This window comes from Camelina sativa, chromosome 15 (assembly GCF_000633955.1).
Source record: "Camelina sativa cultivar DH55 chromosome 15, Cs, whole genome shotgun sequence".
NCBI lineage: Eukaryota > Viridiplantae > Streptophyta > Magnoliopsida > Brassicales > Brassicaceae > Camelina > Camelina sativa.
The window spans coordinates 11,350,438-11,368,542 of NC_025699.1; the positions used below are offsets into that span (position 1 = coordinate 11,350,438).

General features: G+C 35.3%; 4 protein-coding genes across 5 annotated transcripts in view; 1 reads left to right on the forward strand and 3 right to left on the reverse strand.

The window, feature by feature from the left end:
* LOC104746434 (PHD finger protein At3g20280-like) lies at positions 322-3,772 on the forward strand. Its single transcript, XM_010467908.2, has 4 exons — positions 322-896; positions 1,011-1,104; positions 1,200-1,313; positions 1,785-3,772. Exons 1-4 carry the CDS (start codon positions 528-530, stop codon positions 3,413-3,415), a joined length of 2,208 nt encoding a protein of 735 aa, XP_010466210.1. The 5' UTR covers positions 322-527; the 3' UTR covers positions 3,416-3,772.
* On the reverse strand, positions 4,043-8,017 carry LOC109124663 (EH domain-containing protein 1). The gene is made up of 16 exons (XM_010467909.2): positions 7,761-8,017; positions 7,577-7,656; positions 7,149-7,217; positions 7,014-7,071; positions 6,814-6,869; positions 6,690-6,732; positions 6,558-6,619; positions 6,244-6,357; positions 6,018-6,120; positions 5,833-5,882; positions 5,489-5,617; positions 5,145-5,396; positions 4,961-5,040; positions 4,729-4,855; positions 4,509-4,652; positions 4,043-4,420 (listed from the first exon to the last, which is right to left on the reverse strand). The coding sequence occupies exons 1-16, from the start codon at positions 7,843-7,845 to the stop codon at positions 4,235-4,237; spliced, it is 1,638 nt and encodes a 545-aa protein (XP_010466211.1). The 5' UTR covers positions 7,846-8,017; the 3' UTR covers positions 4,043-4,234.
* LOC104746436 lies at positions 10,506-13,020 on the reverse strand. The gene is made up of 4 exons (XM_010467911.2): positions 12,383-13,020; positions 11,453-11,902; positions 11,048-11,366; positions 10,506-10,935 (listed from the first exon to the last, which is right to left on the reverse strand). Exons 1-4 carry the CDS (start codon positions 12,830-12,832, stop codon positions 10,799-10,801), a joined length of 1,356 nt encoding a protein of 451 aa, XP_010466213.1. The 5' UTR covers positions 12,833-13,020; the 3' UTR covers positions 10,506-10,798.
* Positions 16,981-18,105, reverse strand: part of LOC104746437 (ethylene-responsive transcription factor 7-like) — a 5,000-nt gene continuing 3,875 nt past the window's right edge. The window contains exon 2 of one of the 2 annotated variants that reach the window (XM_019236885.1): positions 16,981-18,013. In XM_019236885.1, the coding sequence (XP_019092430.1) occupies positions 17,374-18,013 (640 nt within the window). In that variant the 3' untranslated portion in view covers positions 16,981-17,373. The remainder of the gene's footprint in view (positions 18,014-18,105) is intronic. The other variant, XM_019236884.1, reaches the window with a different exon arrangement.

Sequence of the window (18,105 nt, forward strand, 5' to 3'; positions counted from 1 at the left end):
CTACATCAAAAACCAAAAAAAAGTTCTATAGGCACTGTTCAATATATTTATCATTTTATTGGGTTAAAGAACTCCCAAACTGTTCTCCCAAACTGTTCTGGCAATGCAGATAACCTCATAGGTGGTGGGTTCGAATCTCCATTTTGGTTTAAAACAAAAAAACAAAAACGCTGGAAGATTTTTTTGGGTTTTTTTTGTTGGATAACTCAACTCGGGCCTCTCAAATATTGACCCAACTTCACATCAATTAGAAAAATTGTTTTTCACATTATATCTCTCTCTACTCTCTCTCCTAAGGTTAGGAAAAAAAAAAGTCAAAAAGATCCTTCGTCTCTCTCATCAATCTCTTTCTCTATCCTTCGTCTTCAGCTTCGTGTGTTCGTATAAAAATAAAAGTTTTGATTTTTAATTCATTTTTTTTCCTATTCAAAAATTTGAAACAATGGAGATCTCCCTCCTTCCCTTCTTCTTCTAGGGTTTCTCTCCTCTCTCTCTCAGGTTTTCTCACCGTGTGTAAATCTTTTCCGATGGGGGATCTTGAATCTGTATTACCAACTCCGATGATCGAAACAAACGAACTAGAACCGCCTGCGAAAAGGCAACGTGTTTCTCAGGATATGAACAGAGTCGCCGAGATTGTTTTGGTTTTGTCGGCGTTAGGGAGTATGCGAGTTGGGGATTCTCCGACGGGTTTGGAACTCGAGCTTATGGATGAAGCTAGGTCGAAATTAGCTGGATTGTGTCAGGAGTTTACCCCTGATGATTTTCTCCGTAAGGATGATGTTAAATCTGTGATTGAAGATTTGGGTTTTAATGCTAAGCTTCAAGAACAGAGATTAGGGTTCCGAACACCTAAGCTGACTATCTCCGAGAAGCTATCCCTTGGTAAACGAAAGGTACTGCCTTTTTTTTTAGTGCTTTTGTTTTCTCTTTGAAATTGCTCATTCTATAGTTTTGTTGAGAGATGTGTGTGGCGTTTTCATTATGTATATCATTCAATTTTTGTCCAGATGGAAGAAGTAAAAACGAATCCTACCTCTACTATTGTATCTGCTGGAGCTGCATTGTCACAGGCAAACCGTAGTCTTGCATCTCCAGGTCTTGGTACGGCTAATCATACTCTCTTACAAACAATTTATTTAGCCTCTATCTACAGGCGTTGGTTGTGACTGTTTCTTTACCCTTTGTTGTTTCTGCAGCGAGTAAAGCTTCTGTGGCACATCAGTGGCCTAATAGTAATGTTAATACAAGTGGAAGCCACTTGAAAATGGAGAGACCTCAGATGACAATTAACGGTGCTTCTCAAGGGACTCGTAAGTCCCTCATATCCCCCTTTGATTTTTGTCTAGATGCAATTGTAGTGATAAGATACTTTGAACCTTTGATTTGGAATATATAACTCTTTTCTTGCGGCTAGGGTATTCTAGTTGGTTTGCTACTGCTTTATACAATAGGACTTATAAACTTGGTAAAGGTGGCCATAACAGCCCAATACAGATGATTGACCAATGACCAATTACTAGGTTATTAGGCTTGTAGCTGAGTTGCTAGCCCTCATTGCTTAGACATAATTATGCTTTTTTGTGAATGGTGCCATTTTCTTGCTTAATTTTTGTGAATGAGAGATGATAAATATTACTGGTCATGTTAGCCTTTCTTTTTGGTTAGGTTTCTTTTTTGAGTTGCTAATTTTACATGTTATGTTTCCAGTTCTTTATTAGCTTTTTCTTTTTCGATTTTGAGTTTGTTTCAACTTTCATATACCACTTGTTTCTCTGTTTCAGCAATTTCTTCCACAAACTATTATGCTGCACCCTGGTCTGCCCAACCTCAATCCACCATATCTTTCAGCACTGCTCCGGATAAGAAGGTTCCTATTCAAAATTCTGTCAGGGTATCAGATCCGAGCTTTAGGCCATTCATGTCTCAAACTCCGCACGGTGCATTCCCAGGAACAAATCAGCCGACGCAGAAGATGCATTATGGTCAGACTTCTTCATCTGGAAACAACCATAGTGAAATCGCCAAGATAATCCAAAAAGTTCTACAACCAGGGATTAAACAATTTCCTCTGTGGAATCCACCTTCAAGAGAGTATATGAGAAGGGCAATGCCATGTCAGATGTGTAATGTTACCATCAAAGAAATGGATACTCTACTGATTTGTGATGCCTGTGAAAAAGCATACCACTTGAAATGTCTGCCAGCAAACAATATCAAAGGGGTACCAAAATCTGAATGGCATTGCTCAAGATGTGTGCAAGCATTCAATGGGAAGCCATTTCCTCCTACATATGGTCGTACAACTCGTGCCGTAACTACGACTGCAGCAAAAGTGCCCTCTAGTACAGCCGGAGTTCAATCATCCTCAGCAAAGAAAATTGGATCGATGGATATAAAGGTTAATCAACAGAAACCAATTGTAACTACGACTCCCAGAGCACAAAATTCCCCTGGCTTTGTTTCTGGAGCAGCAACTACATCGCATTTTGGGACTGCTACTGTAAATGCAAATACAACTGCAACCGCAGCAAAGATTACTAACATTGGATCACAAAGGTGTAAGGAAAGTGTTATCTCTGGAGCCGATTCTCCAGCACTGGTATCACGTACTGAGACTCTAAAGCTTACAGCAATTGCATGTACAAGTTCTGTGATAAACAATGGCCTCATATCAAAACCTTTGACACCAGTTAGCACTTCTTCATTGCGTGTCTGTAAACAAGTTTCTGTGAATGCAACCTCAAGTGCTAGCCCGAGTGCACCATTAACTTCTAGCTTTGTCGCCCGAGTCCCAACCGTTACCCAAAATGGTGACAGCAGCTCAACCGCATCTGAGACTGCTGACCATTCTGTATCGAAAGCTGACCTTACCACCCAAGTTCATACATTGACTGTTACTTCCAGCAGCAATTCTCAACCGGCATTGTCACATTCTGAGGATGCAAAAGCAACTGACGATGCAGCTCCTACGAAAAATGTTGTTGATGAACCACAAGTTCCAATGGAGAATGTTGCTGAGTGTGAGAATCCATCAGAGTCTACATCTCATTCAGATTTTCTGAAGGATGCTAGGGAGAACTCTGCTTCTGAAACTTGCGAGAACCACACAACAGAATCTTTAGAGGCAGTTTTATCAGATCAAAATTCAAAGATCACTACTGAACCATCCATGCCACAAGAGCATGCAGCTTACCTGTCGGAGAAAACATCATCTCAGCCGCCTTCGGTGTCATCTAACTATCATTCACAAATCGAGAAGGGAACAACAAATGTCCAAGATTCTCTACAGAATGTTTCAGGAGATTCACAGGATGGCAAAGGGTTAAATGGTTTAGATAATAGACATCAGGAACAGCCTTCAGAGCCCGAGTTTGTTAAGTCAGATTCGACAAAGGAGGCAAATGCTACCTAGAATTCTTTAGCATTATCTGGGATTACTTTACCAGCAACTATTCTCTTCTCTCTTCTTTGTGTTTCCCTGATCTACATGTCTCATTTTTAAGTGGAACCGGGAACATTCAGAACACGGAAGCTGTGGACGAACTTGGTTGGGAAAGCAATTAGAAGAAAGTGATGACGATGATTTTTTTAATATAACATTGGTTTGTAGCATCTTTGTTCTAAACTCTCTGAAGCCTAGACGGCAAATCGCCTAATGAATTTCTATACGGAGCAAAACCATTGTATGAGCAACTTCAAGATTTTAGCAGCCTTAAAAAAATAGGAACTGTAATAGTATCATGAATTCATGATTCAGGTTAAGCTTTGACTTGTGAAATAAAATGATTTTTCTTAATCTAAGTTTAAACTGATTTGGATCCTGCAATATCATTCATGAGCTAAAATGTTGCATTCATTCGTTTCATTGGAAACTGAGCGTTCTTGGTATTGTCGACTACTCCCAAACTAAATCACTTTTTCTCTCTCGTCATGTTATAGAAGTTGTGCTATATTGATCGTCTCTTATAACAAAACATTAGTACAAGAACACCATTAACCAAATAAACTAGAAAAGAAAATGATGCTTCATATCGATCGATAGCCAAAATAGTCCATACTTTTGGTTTTGGATATATATAAGCCAATTATCACGTCAGCACTCTTGGTGAGTCTATATTGTCTACAAGTCTTTTAAGAATACAAATGTGCATCAATGCTCACAAGGGCAGTTTTAGGATATGAATGTAAGTAAACTTAACAGTAACCACAGAGCTAAGAAGGAATAAAAGAATTAATCATACGGGTTTTTGAAACTTTTCAAAAGCTGTGGAATGTCATACCCCAACATATCATCAACAGTCTGCAACATTTTTGGCTTTAGCTTCTCAAACTTGTCGATGTTGTAACCACTTAGCACCTCCCTGAAATGCTCCACATTTGGGAAATCCCCTTTTGGTAAGTGATGCTCTCTTTGTACCTGTTTTCATGTCATGTCACACACAGTCGAAACACACATTAGTATAAAACATTACCAAAATCACAAACGGCCACAGAATCAAACCAACCTTTCCAAAGACGTCTTCTAAGTTATCTATCAGTTTTTGTTGTGCTTTGGCTTTCCCCATTAGGGTTGGCATCTCCTTCTTCAAATGGCTGATGATGTATGCATGTATCTTTGCTGCTCTTGCCCGTTTCACAAACTCATTTATCTATTAGACAGGAAACACCTACAGTTAGATCCAATCAGAGGGGAGGGAGTAAACGAAGAAAGGTGTGCACACTCACTCTACGATCACAAGCTTTCTTTGGAATGTCTTTCAAATCAGCGAGAAGGTCATCTTGCTCCTTTTCAAACAATTCTCTCCCAATTGGACCAGTTGCAGCTTCATTTATGGGTTTATCACTGAACGAACTGTTCAAAGCAAGCAAACAAGGACATCACAACAAAATTTTAGTTTCAAACAGTTTTTACGTAAGCAAAACACTGCCAACAAGTTGAAGAAAGAGGTATGCTTACCCAATATAGACACGGGAAACCTCGGGAGTATTAAGAACTTTCCCAAGTGACCACATGAGAGCTCCATATACCCTCATTAGCTATACAAGATACGGAGACAGGCGTGTAAATATATTAGAACATCAAAATCAAAGAAGCGTGTGGAAAATGGAAATACGACTCGATAACAGATCAAGGTGTCAACCTGCTGAGTGTCCACTTGGTCAGCCTTATTCAGAACAACGCGGCTCTTGTCGTCGTGACCGCGTAAAGATGAAATTACACGCTTGAACTCATCACTTACATCCAACTTGTGTCGGTCAAATAGGAGGAGGATGAGATCGCACTTAGAGGCAAACCATGATGTAACACCAGTGAACTCATATGCTCGCTGTGTCCTTTGCTTTTCCCCAGATAAAACTCCTGGGGTGTCGACAAATGTAACGTGCTCCAGCAGCTTAACCAAACATGAATGGATAAACAATTATCAGCAAATCAATACCAGCAAAAGCACTGAACAATCTTTTAGAAGTATGAGGTTAAACATACAGGGTGAGGCATCTGAGAGCATTCAAACTTTGACAAAAAGGCAGTCCCAAAAGTCGTAAGACCACTGAATGGCATATCTGCTTGAACCGCTACGGTGTTCCCCGGAATGCTTCTTTCATCAGGTCCAGACTGTGAAACAAAATAAACAGGTAGAAGTAACCCTTTATGAGAGGTTGAAATGAAGTAACCTAGCAACCACTATCAAAAACAAAATCTAAACTTATAATGTGTATTATTCAAAACAAAAACCAAATATTTAGCAGAAGATGATGGATCAATGTTTCGAAGGACACAAATACATTATCCCACAAATGAAAGCCTTGGATAATTACAAATTAACATACCATGACAACAACAAATCTGTCAGTAGTCGGTTCTGGTCCAATATGAGCTCCTGAAATATATGATAATTGAAGTTATAAGAAGCTTTTTTATGGGTAATTAGTGACCTGTTTGCATCTCCATTTTAGACATCGAAACTAGTTAGGTCCCAGAAGGAAAGGAAGAGAGGATAAGATGGATAACTTGCCAGGATAACTAGCTTTTAGCAAATGCTTAATGAATGTTGTTTTTCCTGTGGAGTATTGACCCAGAAGCATTACCATAGGTTTCGCATCGAAATCACTGTTGGTCTAAAAAGAACACAAGTAACTAGTTCAATTGTCATAGCTTAGAAATCAATAGTATTCGAACACAAATAACACTTATCCAGAATTATCGCTATAAGAGTACCAATAACATAATGCCCAACTCACCAACAATGGGGATACAAAATCGTTAAACCGATATGTTACTTCAAGTGGTTTTAGCTTCTGAATGTACAACCTTTTCAGGCCATCCACTATAGATGTTACGGAGGACAAAGAAATCTGAGAACAAGAACATCAGATTTCAGAAACGATAGATGTCGATTAACTATATCTTAGCAGCTGAAAACAAAAAAAACTTGATAGAAACTCTACCAGTGACCTCTTTTGAAAGATAAAGGTAAGAGCGATCAAAAGGAATCTTTACTAAATATGGCAATAAATGGTTGGTGGTTAAATAGACTGTTTGGGGCAAAGCAAACCTTTTTCGAAGATTTTGAAGAAAACCAATGAGCTGTAAGCGAAGTGTCTGCGGCAGGGCTACCTGAATAATTGAATCAAATGAGATACAAAAGTAAACCGCTGGCTCTAGAGTATGAAGAAATTCTTTGTACCATTGATATCAAGATCACTCGACTTTGATGAATGCTTCTTCTTCTGTGTTAAGTGAGCAGTTGTAAGTAATATTTTTTTAAAACTCCAAAGATATAAATTGAAAACTATAGTCCCAATACTAACCGCCATTAATACACCCAGACCTTCCATGGTAGGAGGATTAATATTTTGGAAATCAACTGCAGTTAGCAAAAAAAATGTTTCAGAAACAAGAACAATGTACATGTAACTATACAAAGAGCATATTGACATGAAGACAGCACTTAAGCATGAGTTTGGAAAACAAAACAAAAAAAGATGGAGTCTCGCTTCAATGACCATACCGTCGCTATTAAGAACTTCATGTGATATTTCATGTCCAGTTTGAGCCAAAGAAACAAGCTATAATGTTGGAAAAACAACAATAGATTAGATTCACAACGAGACATGGACATGTAAATGTGAAAATGAACCCCAACCTGCATGGCAACAATAAACTCTTTGAAACTAAGATACCCTTGTCTCTTTGCATCTGCAATTGCCCAGACCTATATCAGCAAACCAGAAGATAAGAACCATAAGCTTCACAGTTAGCACCTTCTAGAGAATTAAAACGGATCAACAAAAGGCTTAAATGCTTTGCCAAGTGATATCCTAAACCCTAAAGTATCTACAACCACATAACTCTGTGTGATTATCACTTGTAAAATCCATTAAAAAAGCTATTAAGCATCTTCCCTTCAAAACTCAAAAACCAATCAAGCAATCACGCATGAGTTTCCTCTAAGATTGATTTATATAAAAAAAAAAAAGCTATTAAGCCTCATCATCATAGCATCTTTCTCAATCATAAAGTGAACTTGTTCAATGATTAAATAAAAGTTTTATCATAAAACGTAAAACTTACCTGCTTCAACTCCGGACGAGGCAAATTCGACATAGAGAAGAACTTGATCGCATCGTTACCAGTAATGCGTCCATCGCCGTCTGCTCAAATCAAACAGAGAGAAGCTCTTTAATTCAAAAATCGAATCAGAGGATAGTTTCTACTGAAGCAGAAACATACTAAACGAAAAGGAAAATAATGAGACCTGAATCGGCGAATTCGAACCATTCCTTGTAGATTATTTGATTCTCTTTGGAACAAGAACCAGCTGCGACGGATTCAATCTCCATCCCCGATTGCAACAATCTAAAGACAACAAACTTTTCAGGTGTGGATCCAGATTTGCAGAAATTGAAGATCTTATACGGAGATTACGGCTTTGCCGTAAGCAAAAAACAAAGGGGAAAAAGAAAAAAAAAAAAAAAAAAAAAAAGTTTGGGGTTTGTAAAAAAGCGTGAGATTACGGTTTACTGAGAAAGCGGGTTCTTCGTCTCGACAGCATGGGATTGGGAGGGGAGATTAGAATTCAACAATACAAGAAACTGCCCTCTATTTTCAAAGTCTTTCACATATGCCCCAGTACTACTGATTTATCGTAATAACCCTCACCTACTAAAAAATCTAATGTGATAGCTTTTGTAGTGTTGGTTGTCTCAATTATTGCTCGAGGGATAGCTCTCTGCTTCTCCAGGAGCTATATTGTTTTTTTTTTTTTTTTTNTTTAGATTTTAATGAAAGTAAAGATGATTTATATTGAAATGAAATTTATTGGCTAAAAATAATGTTATCTTATTTTAGTGGATGATTTATTTCCACCTTTTGCAACAAAATATATATATATATATATATATATATATAGTAATTAATCTCTTGTTTATCTAAAATTATCTGATGTGTTTCATATTGTCATTTTTACTAGTTGCTAGCTTTAAATTTATGTATTTGTGATTCCACAACCAAATACAGTAAAACCTCTATAAATTAATACTCTATAAATTAATAAACACTATAAATTAATAGATTTTGCTAGTTTCAAGTCAGTGTAAAAAATATCAAAATTCAATAAGATAATAAGATAACAATTTTTTTCAAATCCTTATGTAAATTACAGTCTCATTAATATCATAAATTAATAACCGAGTTAGGATTTACCAATTTAATATATATCTATATATATAAAGTTGGCTTTTCTCTCTTCTCCTTCCTCCACCTCATCACTTAAATTAATTCAAATCATCAAAGAACATTAAATATAAAGTTAATGCATCAATTAATTCACTTATTTGTGTAATATTTTTATTATTATTTAAAATAATCATTTTAAATAATTCAAAACTAAAATATAAACCAAAAACAAATTGAAAAATACAACAAAAAATATCAAAGTAAAATATGAATAATGATTACATATTGTGTAATATTTTTATTATTATTAAAAACAATCATTTTAAATAATTCAAAACTTAAATATAAACCAAAAACAAAATTAAAAAAATACAACAAAAAAATATCAAAGTAAAATATGAATAGTGAATAATGATTAAACAAAGATATATAAAAAAAAGAGAAAATATTAATCAAGTGCTCAAAAATTAAAATAATCTATATATTTAAGAGAAATGTAAAAGGTTATTTGAAATAAACCTATTAAATATAACTTATTCTAAACATCACACACACAGAAAAATAAGTGAAAAATACTAAGAAGGAATTTGAAAAAGTTATTTGTAAAAAAAAAAACAGTTAAGATGGTAGTGGTAGATTGTAAAATTTTAATTAAAAATTAAAAAAAAAATCTATATTCGGATAAATACACATATTTAAAAGTTAGAGTAATCTTATGATTTTGTAGATTAGGAGAATCAAAATAAAAGAATATTGTGTAAACCATCATAGACTATACATACTTTAAAGTAAAAAAATTATATATGTAAACATACTTTTTCTTTTGTCAAACAGTTAAAGTAAAATGTAATATTTGATGTTATAATATGATGTTTACGGATAAAAAGTGAGTCCAATTATGAGTTTTATTACTATGAAGCAAAGCTTACATGTAGTAGTATATAACACTCAAGAAACTTTGCGAGAAAGAGTGGGTATATTATCTTAAAAAAATTACGTCTATGTTAGTAAATAATAATCACTCAACCGATAAAAAAAGTATTGGAAGATGAAAAATAGTTATGATATGTCTTCATAATCAATATTTCTAGAATGTGAAAAAGAGTAGATGCAATAGATGACGAATGTATACCGAAAAATAAAGAAAGAATTAATTGTGAAAACATGTTAAAATAAATAGATAATTTATATATCACTTAATAAAATAAAGTTGACATCTATATAGATTTATATTTTCATATTGAAAAATTATAATTACATTCAACAGTTTGTATTAATAATTAAAAGAATTATAGTCCCGCACAACGTGCGGGTTATAAATCTAGTATATATATATATATAATCTTTATGATTTTGTATTATTAAATGGTTATTGAGTTTTTATCTTTATAATATAAAAAAATTAATATATATTTTTTTTCGATTTTGTATTATTAAATGGTTATTGAGTTTCTTAGTTTTAATATAGATTTTACAGTTTTTTTTTTTGGGTATATCTGCAATACTTAATAGTATTTGTTATTGAATTTATATGGGTTGAATTTGTAAGTACTATTTCAGTATGTGTATTTTTAAAAATAAAATGTACTTCGTATATTAGTTTATACATGATGGAATTTTCAATTCATAAAAAATCTTATCAGAATTATTGTTAAGAATATTTATCAAAATTTACTAAAATATAATATCATTTACCCTCATAGAAACTGAAATATTTTCAATCCACATGACAAGCAACAAGTAACTTTCATTTTTATTACTCTTGGTAACTTGTTATAACATCATGAAAACGTATACAGATGTGATTTAGAAAGCCATCTAACAAAGTTAAAATACAATTTCAAAAGCACAAAACAGAGAGACACAAGTGTGGGAACTACATGAACAAATAGGAACTTAGGCCAATCTAGTTTACTGTAAGATCACTCGTTGAACACATGAAATCTATTACAAAATCGACGTGTTAAAAGAACAAATAAGATGATTTACAGTAATAACAAAAAAAAAATTGAGAAAATGTTATTTTACATCAGAGCCTCTGTGTACACATAGCAACATCATCCAACAAGGGAGCCAAAACTTTGAGAGCTTTTTATATGATCCTTCCAAAAGAATGATTCAAGAAATTCCAATGGTCTTACCAAGTAACCAGAGAACAAGCGACATTTCGATTCCAAAGATTGTATGAAGAGTACTTCTATCGAGTGTAAACCCAAACACCGTGATTCCTGCTTTATTGTTCTCAAAGTAATTCACTACAAAATCCAACAAAAAATTTGTTAAGACGAGTATAGTATAACTTAAGATGTGAAGATTTGAGACTAGGTGTGGATGCAGAGGCATATATATATATATATATGTACATACCTAGAGCTTGCCGTTTTTGGAATGAGATGGTGCTATAAGCATAAGCAGGGATGAGATTGTTGTTATCGAAATCATCTTCTTCGTCTCCATAATCTTCACTGTCTGATCCTCCAATATCACCATCTGTTTGATAGTATCCGGGTCCGCTTGCTCTATCAACTAACCTTGGAGTCTCTCCATCCACTGTCTCAAAGGATTCTATTGTCGCGCAGACATGCCACTTGGCAGCAAGACAAGTCACCGCCTGAGCCTTGTGTGTGATCTTTGAAGCACTTCGTAGTAGAATGAGCAGCGCGGTGACCAGCGTCATTGAACATAACTGAGATAACCACAATAAAATACATACGGTTAAAGAAGCACAATTTGTCATCAAAGAACCAATAGACAAAGTAAAACAGAACTTACTGCAAGTTCTCCAGCTCTGTAGATATTCAAATCAGCATAGGCCTTAGTGGTAATCAGCAGAGAGTAAAACTGACTGCCAGTTACAAGAATCAAGGACAACAATATGAAGGTTCGGTATCGGTGGCTGATGATTCTCAGATGACGTCTGATGCGAAGATGTTCAGACAAAATGGAACCAACATCCGAATCCATCTGAAAAACCTGAGCAAAGTCTTGAAGCCTAAGGATCTGAAGATGGCATATGAGACGGAAGAGGACACAAACCAGGAAGATCACTGTGGTACGGTACAGCCACGAGCAGAGTTCCATCAGACAAGCAACTGTATCACTCAAGATAACATTACCAAGGAAAGGAATCTGAGAAGCGCCTGAAGCATACCACCATATCTTGTATGAACTCATCGCTAAGAAACAAGGAGTAACGAAGTAGGAGAGAATCTTAAGCGATCTCTGCATAACAAAATAGTAATGATTTTCAGTAACACAGTTAAATAACATGACTCTATGCTAATTCATAAGACATTGTAATGCTTGTGAAGCAAGTAAAAGTGTGATTCTCAAAGCCCTTCTTAGTTAACACCACCATGGAATATTTATGGGGTTCTTGATTAAGAATTTGAGATGAAATGGGGTTTTAAAAGCCTAGGGTTTCAGATTGTTAATGTTATTTTACTCAATAGTGCGACAAGATCTGGAAAGTTCCAAAATTTCTAAAGAAAACGACAGAACCGACATTTTCAGATCAACATGTAAGAAGAAACCAAAACCATTTCAATCTTAATCCCAGAATCTCCAAAAATCTAGAACCCCAAATTCAAATTGGAAACAAGGAGGTATGAAGGCAAGAACACAACCAAATCTAAGGAAATATGAGAAATTGAAAACAGAATCGTAAAAAAATAAAAGTGAAAAGTTTTTTTTTTTACTGACATTGAGCTGATTGGTGTATCCACGGCGAACGGTCTCGCTCTCATCCCAAAGCTTATCGAAGAAAAGAAACCTCCGGAGACCATACTTGCTAACGAATCTGGAGAGACAGAGAAACGAAAGAGCAGCGAAACTGCTGAGAGAAAGCTGGACAACGGAATCGTGCGGCCTCGAGTGATGGCTGTCGCAGTCAGCGCAAGCGAGCATGAAGTGTGACGTGGCGGGAACGACGATTGTGAAAACAACGAACATAGACCATGAGAGAAGAGCGGTCCAAGGGCTAGACTGATCCACGCACATCCATCGCAGATATTTACGGAAGCTCTGGAGCTCGTCTTGCGCGTGTGATACGCTGCGTGTGAACTTTGTTTCTCGCTTGATTAGCCGTTCTCGTGCTCCTCCTTCTCCGTGGTTTGCTACTGTTGCTGCGCTTCCGATGTCGATGTCCGCCATGGACACGATCGAATCGATAAATTTTGTTAGAGGAGATGCTCTGTTTTGTTTTTTTTTTGTTGGTTTGGTTTGCCAAATATAAATTTGATGACGCGGTTGAAAGATGGAGGCAGAGAGGATCAGGAGAATAGCTAAAATTGTCTAAAGGGTTATTTATAAGGAATAAAGATCGATGTTAACGTGGCCTTTTACAACCATATATATTATATAACCACTATTTGTCATAATTCATTTGCATAGCCAACCAAAAATGATATTTTTCGTCGACATTAATCAAAGATTTTAGTACTGATTATATGTTATTTGATTAAAAGTTAGAAAAAATAGTAATATGTTCTTCCTTTATAAGTGAATTTTAAAAAATTACAAGTGATCTCTTGAAGTTTCTCTACTCTAATACTTATTTATGGGGTGTCTGAACAAAGCAGTTTAGGTTTTTGGGGTTAATAAGTGGAAACGAAATTGTGCACTTCCTAGTTCCTACCATTGTAAGAACAAGATTTTTGATTGACGATACGAAAACAAAAATAAGGAAAGTAGATTTTGTGTTCATGGGACGATCGTGAGTTCACAATCACGGGGTCATATCTACTTACTGACAAAAGTATTTTCATCATTTAATTTTTTTAGATTTTATTTCTCTATTTGTAAGATTGTAGACCTTGATTGATAGCTTGTAATTTAGGTTGCTATTGTGTCATGGAATTATCTGTTTAAAATGCTTTTGGTATATTACATATTATATCAATCTTTATTTTCTATAATTGCTTACAATAAATTATATAGTTAATGTATGAATATATTCAACTTATATTTCCTTTTATTATGATTCATCACAAAATTGTTGTGATAACGTTTTCATTATTTCGGCGGAAATAAGGTTACGTGGCAATGACAAAATATTACAAAAAAGAAAAGAATAAAAGACATAGAAAGAGATGCTGGTGGTGAAGTGAACACAGGCTGTAAGAATGGGTCCCACGTTGACATGTGATGTAGAAATCTAGGCCGTAGATTACGCTTATCACCGTACTTACGGCGCCACGTATCTGTTGTTAAGCCTGATTCTAAAAAAAATTACGAAAAAGACACAACACACATAGTACACGATAATTTAGATCAAGCTAGTAAACTCTTCAATTTGTCCGTCTTATTTATTTTATTTTTTTTAATTAGAGGATTACTTAAAAAGAGATTTAGATCCTTCGGCGGCATGTCTTGGGTTTATTGGATATAAGGTTAAAGGGCTTTGAAGATTATTCATAATTAACGAATAGATTATAGTATATATGTAATAAGATGTCAATTATTCGAATAAATTATGGGTGTTGTTTTTATTACTTGGGACCTTATGAGTGGCTGGTTGTGCATTCGTCTTTGCTCACGACTTTGAAGATTTCTATATTCCGCTTACTATACGATAAATGTGGTTGCATCTCTCAATCAAAGATTTGATGCATTTTTATTTTTTTTTACATTTTTATCTTTTGTTTGTTTGTTGAAGATTCTAAACCGCATACCTTGAGCCATTGGTGAAAATTAATTTACGTTGTATGTTTTGTATTTTAATCTATACGAAATTATGTTTCTAAACCTTCCTTCTTGTTAATTAGTTGTTATTTTAATACTGTTTGTTTTCTTGTTGTTTTTTTTTTTTTTTGTTGAAAAATTTTCAATTCTATTTAAAATACAATACGTGAAAAATATGCATTTGGTTATTCGTAGTAGAAACGAAAATGTCACAATGATTGACTTCTTTGGCTAAAAAGTATATGTCATGAACAATAGAACTCATAACATTAAAATACCATGTCAAGATCAATTTTTTTTTTTTAAGTATATGTGTATGTATATTGTAGCTGTTAATGATTTAGTATTCTAGGATTGATAGTTTGAGTAATAATTGGTTTGCAACATTTGATTGCTTTTGCTTGTTTTTTAATGTTGTTATTTGTCCTAAATCGAAGAGAGTTTAATAATACTATATAAACAGGTAAATCACGTCTTTACACGTTTTAGTATTAGCCTTTAGTAACGTGTATTCACCCAGTTTGTTCTTATGTCTTTTGTTTATTCTCTCTAATAACTTGCGAAATTTCAAGATTGATCATTCTTTGTTAGCCCCCACTAAATAAAGAGTTTTAAGAAGTAAGAACTATCGAAGCACAGCTTTCCTGATTTGGTCAAACCTCAAAATATAATTCTTTCGTTGTCTTTCTTTTTCCTAACTTTTATTTAAATTCAAATATATGTATTGCAACGTAACTTTTATTTAAACTCACTCGGCAAGACGGCAAGTCCTCAAATCCCCTAATTTATTAAACTGTTAGTAGACACACAAGTTTTATGACTTCCTTCCTCAGTAAAGAAAGAAACAAAATGCAAAGTGAGGGGCTTGACCGAAGTGGTACTCTTGTGAATTGTGAATACCAAGTATGGTAGTAGATAGGTCATTTGGTCGAGAAGTTGTCTTCCAAAGGAGGTTTACTTCTCTGAATCTGGTTTCAACTCTTTGCTTACAAGGACTTTAGACAAAACTCTTGAAAGAAAATGTACGAGTTTCAGTAAATAACATCTAAAATTCTTAGCTGTTTAGAAGAGTGAAAACAGTCCGGAGGGCTCAAAACCTGTTATGTTTTGAACATAATCAACAATTAGTTGGTTGAAGATAGTATTAGAAAATACCTAATTATATTTTATTTTGTATGTTTGGGAAAAAGAATAGAACAAGACTAGCTAACTAGTGAACCTTTTTTTTTGCTTAGATTATAAATGTCACCATGCACTCCTGTTTACACTAGTGATGGCCAGGTGTTAGATATTTTAGAATACTCTCTAATCTTTATCCATTTGTCTAGTTAGCCATTTGCCTTAATGATAAATTGATAACTAATTTATAGCCATTTACCTTGCTAATTCTAGATATTTATTTTTCTCCTCATTCTAGAATAACAATATCATCTGAGCCACATCCATTGTCTAGTTAATGAATCCATTTGTAATTTTTGTATTAACAATTTTACAGTCTTCATTTTTCCTTAATTCTAGAATTAAATCCTGGGATTTTTTTTTTTGACTAGAATTTAGAATTATCTTTAATCCTGGGATTTTTTTTTTTGACTAGAATTAATAACGCATTCTGGGTTAACGGAAATAAAATATCCAATTATAAATGACTATCCACTATATATAGATTAGAGTAATCTGTCCCATTATATCTACTCCGCAGAGAGCATAATTATTTTGCAGGTTTGGTCCACTAGAAAATACGGTCTTATAAATTTCAACCATAAGTTCTTAAAACTTCATTTTCATCTGTTTAGTGTTGAAACACTAGAAATTAAAATTTACACTTGCATAAAATTAAAAGATAAAATCTCAAACTGGAATTTGAACCGAAAAGGCAAAGCTACTTGAGATCAGTTTGGTCATAAAATCTTTACAGTAAAGAACAAGACATTGCTTTTGACTTTCCATACCATCTTCAAAGCTCTTAACTAAAGGAAGAAGCCTACCTCAAAACGGTAAAAAAAGCTCGGTTTTGCTTCAGACACAAAGATTCACTGTCTGAATCCGTGGCAGCGAAGCAAAGTAGATACCAAATTTGGGACAACTCTCTCTACCCAAAAAAAAAAAAAAATACAAATCAAAATGGTCAAACACAAAACGAATTCTTCCACCCAACCAACAGCTCTTAAAGATCAAAACAATCATCTCAGCCACCAAACTTTAACCTAAAGATCTAGCCTTTGGTCATTGAACTTTATCGATCACCCAAATCACTCACCGCCCATTGAATCAACAACATCCAAATATCGATTGTTTACACGAAAGGGAGAGCCTCTATAAACAGATGAACGAAAACTCCAGTGTTAGCAATGACAATTAAGTATTCCAACTTCCTTCTTCGAATCACCCAACTAGACAGCAAAGTAGCTTCACGCTCCATGTCAGAGCCAAACTCAGTAGTCACAAGAAGCAGCACTAAAAAGCTTTACGTGTTGAACAGAAGAAACCCTGAATGTACCAAAGATCAAACCAAAGAGACAAAAGACAAACAAATATTTGTGCCCTCTGTGTGGTCCTGTCACATTATTATTGTCTAAAATGCAGCTTCCTACTCACACAGATCAGGGAAACTCTCTCTATGAAGAAGTAGAAATCTAAAAAATTTGAAATCAGCTTCAGAAATGTTGTTACATGTAACAAAAGGGTTGGATCTTTTATAAGAAACAGATAACAATGGAAACCCAGATCTGGTTCTTACATTAAACAGATCTTATCACAATCAATCTCTCTCTTTTTTTCAATAATCGTCATCATCCTCGTTGATGATAAAAATCATCACGCTCAATCTTTTTTTCTTTTTCCTTTCATTTTTTTCCTTTTTCTTTTTTTCTTTCAATACGAGATCAAAGGAAAATGAAAAAAAAAAAAAACAGAGCATAATTTTGTTATTTTCGGTTGTGTGTAAGTAAAATCAACGGATCTTGTTGTTGTTGTTGTTTTTTGTATTGTGTTACCGATAATAATAATAAAAATCAAAGACGTAGATCGGTACAGTGAAGATCATCCGTGGCGCCAGCGAATAAGTCAACGCCATCCAACGGCGGGAAATTAAGATCAAACTGAAACGGCGGTTTCCGGCGGGAAGACGAAGATGCGATATCGTCACCGTCGTCGATAACAGACGAAGACGAATCGCAGTCGCTGTGACAATCCTCCGGAGCTACCGGCGGAGTCCTCGGATACCTCTTCTTAATCGCGTGGTGTAACGGTTTCGCCACCGACGAAGACGCCGCCGCCTCCGCCATCGGTCTCGGTCCGCTACAAGATTTGACGGTGCTGCTCATGCTGCTACTCGCCGGCCGGCTGATCATCTGCTGGTCCTGGAAATTACCTCCGCCGTATAACCGATGGTCCATAAACGGATCGATCTGGTTCTGATTCGCAGCAACAGAGCATAGATTCTGATTCCGATTCTGGTTCTGGTTCTGGTGGAAGTTGAGAGGTTGGAGAGGAGAAGAAGGAGAGCAGTCGATCGGGAAATTGGTTTTGGCTTTTGGACCACGGAGGTTACGAGCGGCGGCATCGTAAGCGCGTGCGGCTTCCTCGGCGGAGTCGAAAGTACCGAGCCAGACACGTGATTTTTTTAATGGATCACGGATCTCGGCGGCGAATCTACCCCAAGNCGCGTGGTGTAACGGTTTCGCCACCGACGAAGACGCCGCCGCCTCCGCCATCGGTCTCGGTCCGCTACAAGATTTGACGGT

Coding starts and splice junctions, on each gene's coding strand:
- LOC104746434 (XM_010467908.2), top strand. CDS start 528: ATGGGGGATCTTGAATCTGTATTACCAACTCCGATGATCGAAACAAAC. Junction 1,105..1,199: donor TCTTGCATCTCCAGGTCTTG/GTACGGCTAATC, acceptor TTGTTTCTGCAG/CGAGTAAAGCTTCTGTGGCA. Junction 1,314..1,784: donor CGGTGCTTCTCAAGGGACTC/GTAAGTCCCTCA, acceptor TCTCTGTTTCAG/CAATTTCTTCCACAAACTAT.
- LOC109124663 (XM_010467909.2), bottom strand. CDS start 7,845: ATGGAGATTGAATCCGTCGCAGCTGGTTCTTGTTCCAAAGAGAATCAA. Junction 5,883..6,017: donor GCTAAAAGCTAGTTATCCTG/GCAAGTTATCCA, acceptor CATATATTTCAG/GAGCTCATATTGGACCAGAA. Junction 4,421..4,508: donor TAGAAGACGTCTTTGGAAAG/GTTGGTTTGATT, acceptor ACATGAAAACAG/GTACAAAGAGAGCATCACTT.
- LOC104746436 (XM_010467911.2), bottom strand. CDS start 12,832: ATGGCGGACATCGACATCGGAAGCGCAGCAACAGTAGCAAACCACGGA. Junction 11,903..12,382: donor GATACACCAATCAGCTCAAT/GTCAGTAAAAAA, acceptor TTTGTTATGCAG/AGATCGCTTAAGATTCTCTC. Junction 10,936..11,047: donor CCAAAAACGGCAAGCTCTAG/GTATGTACATAT, acceptor TGGATTTTGTAG/TGAATTACTTTGAGAACAAT.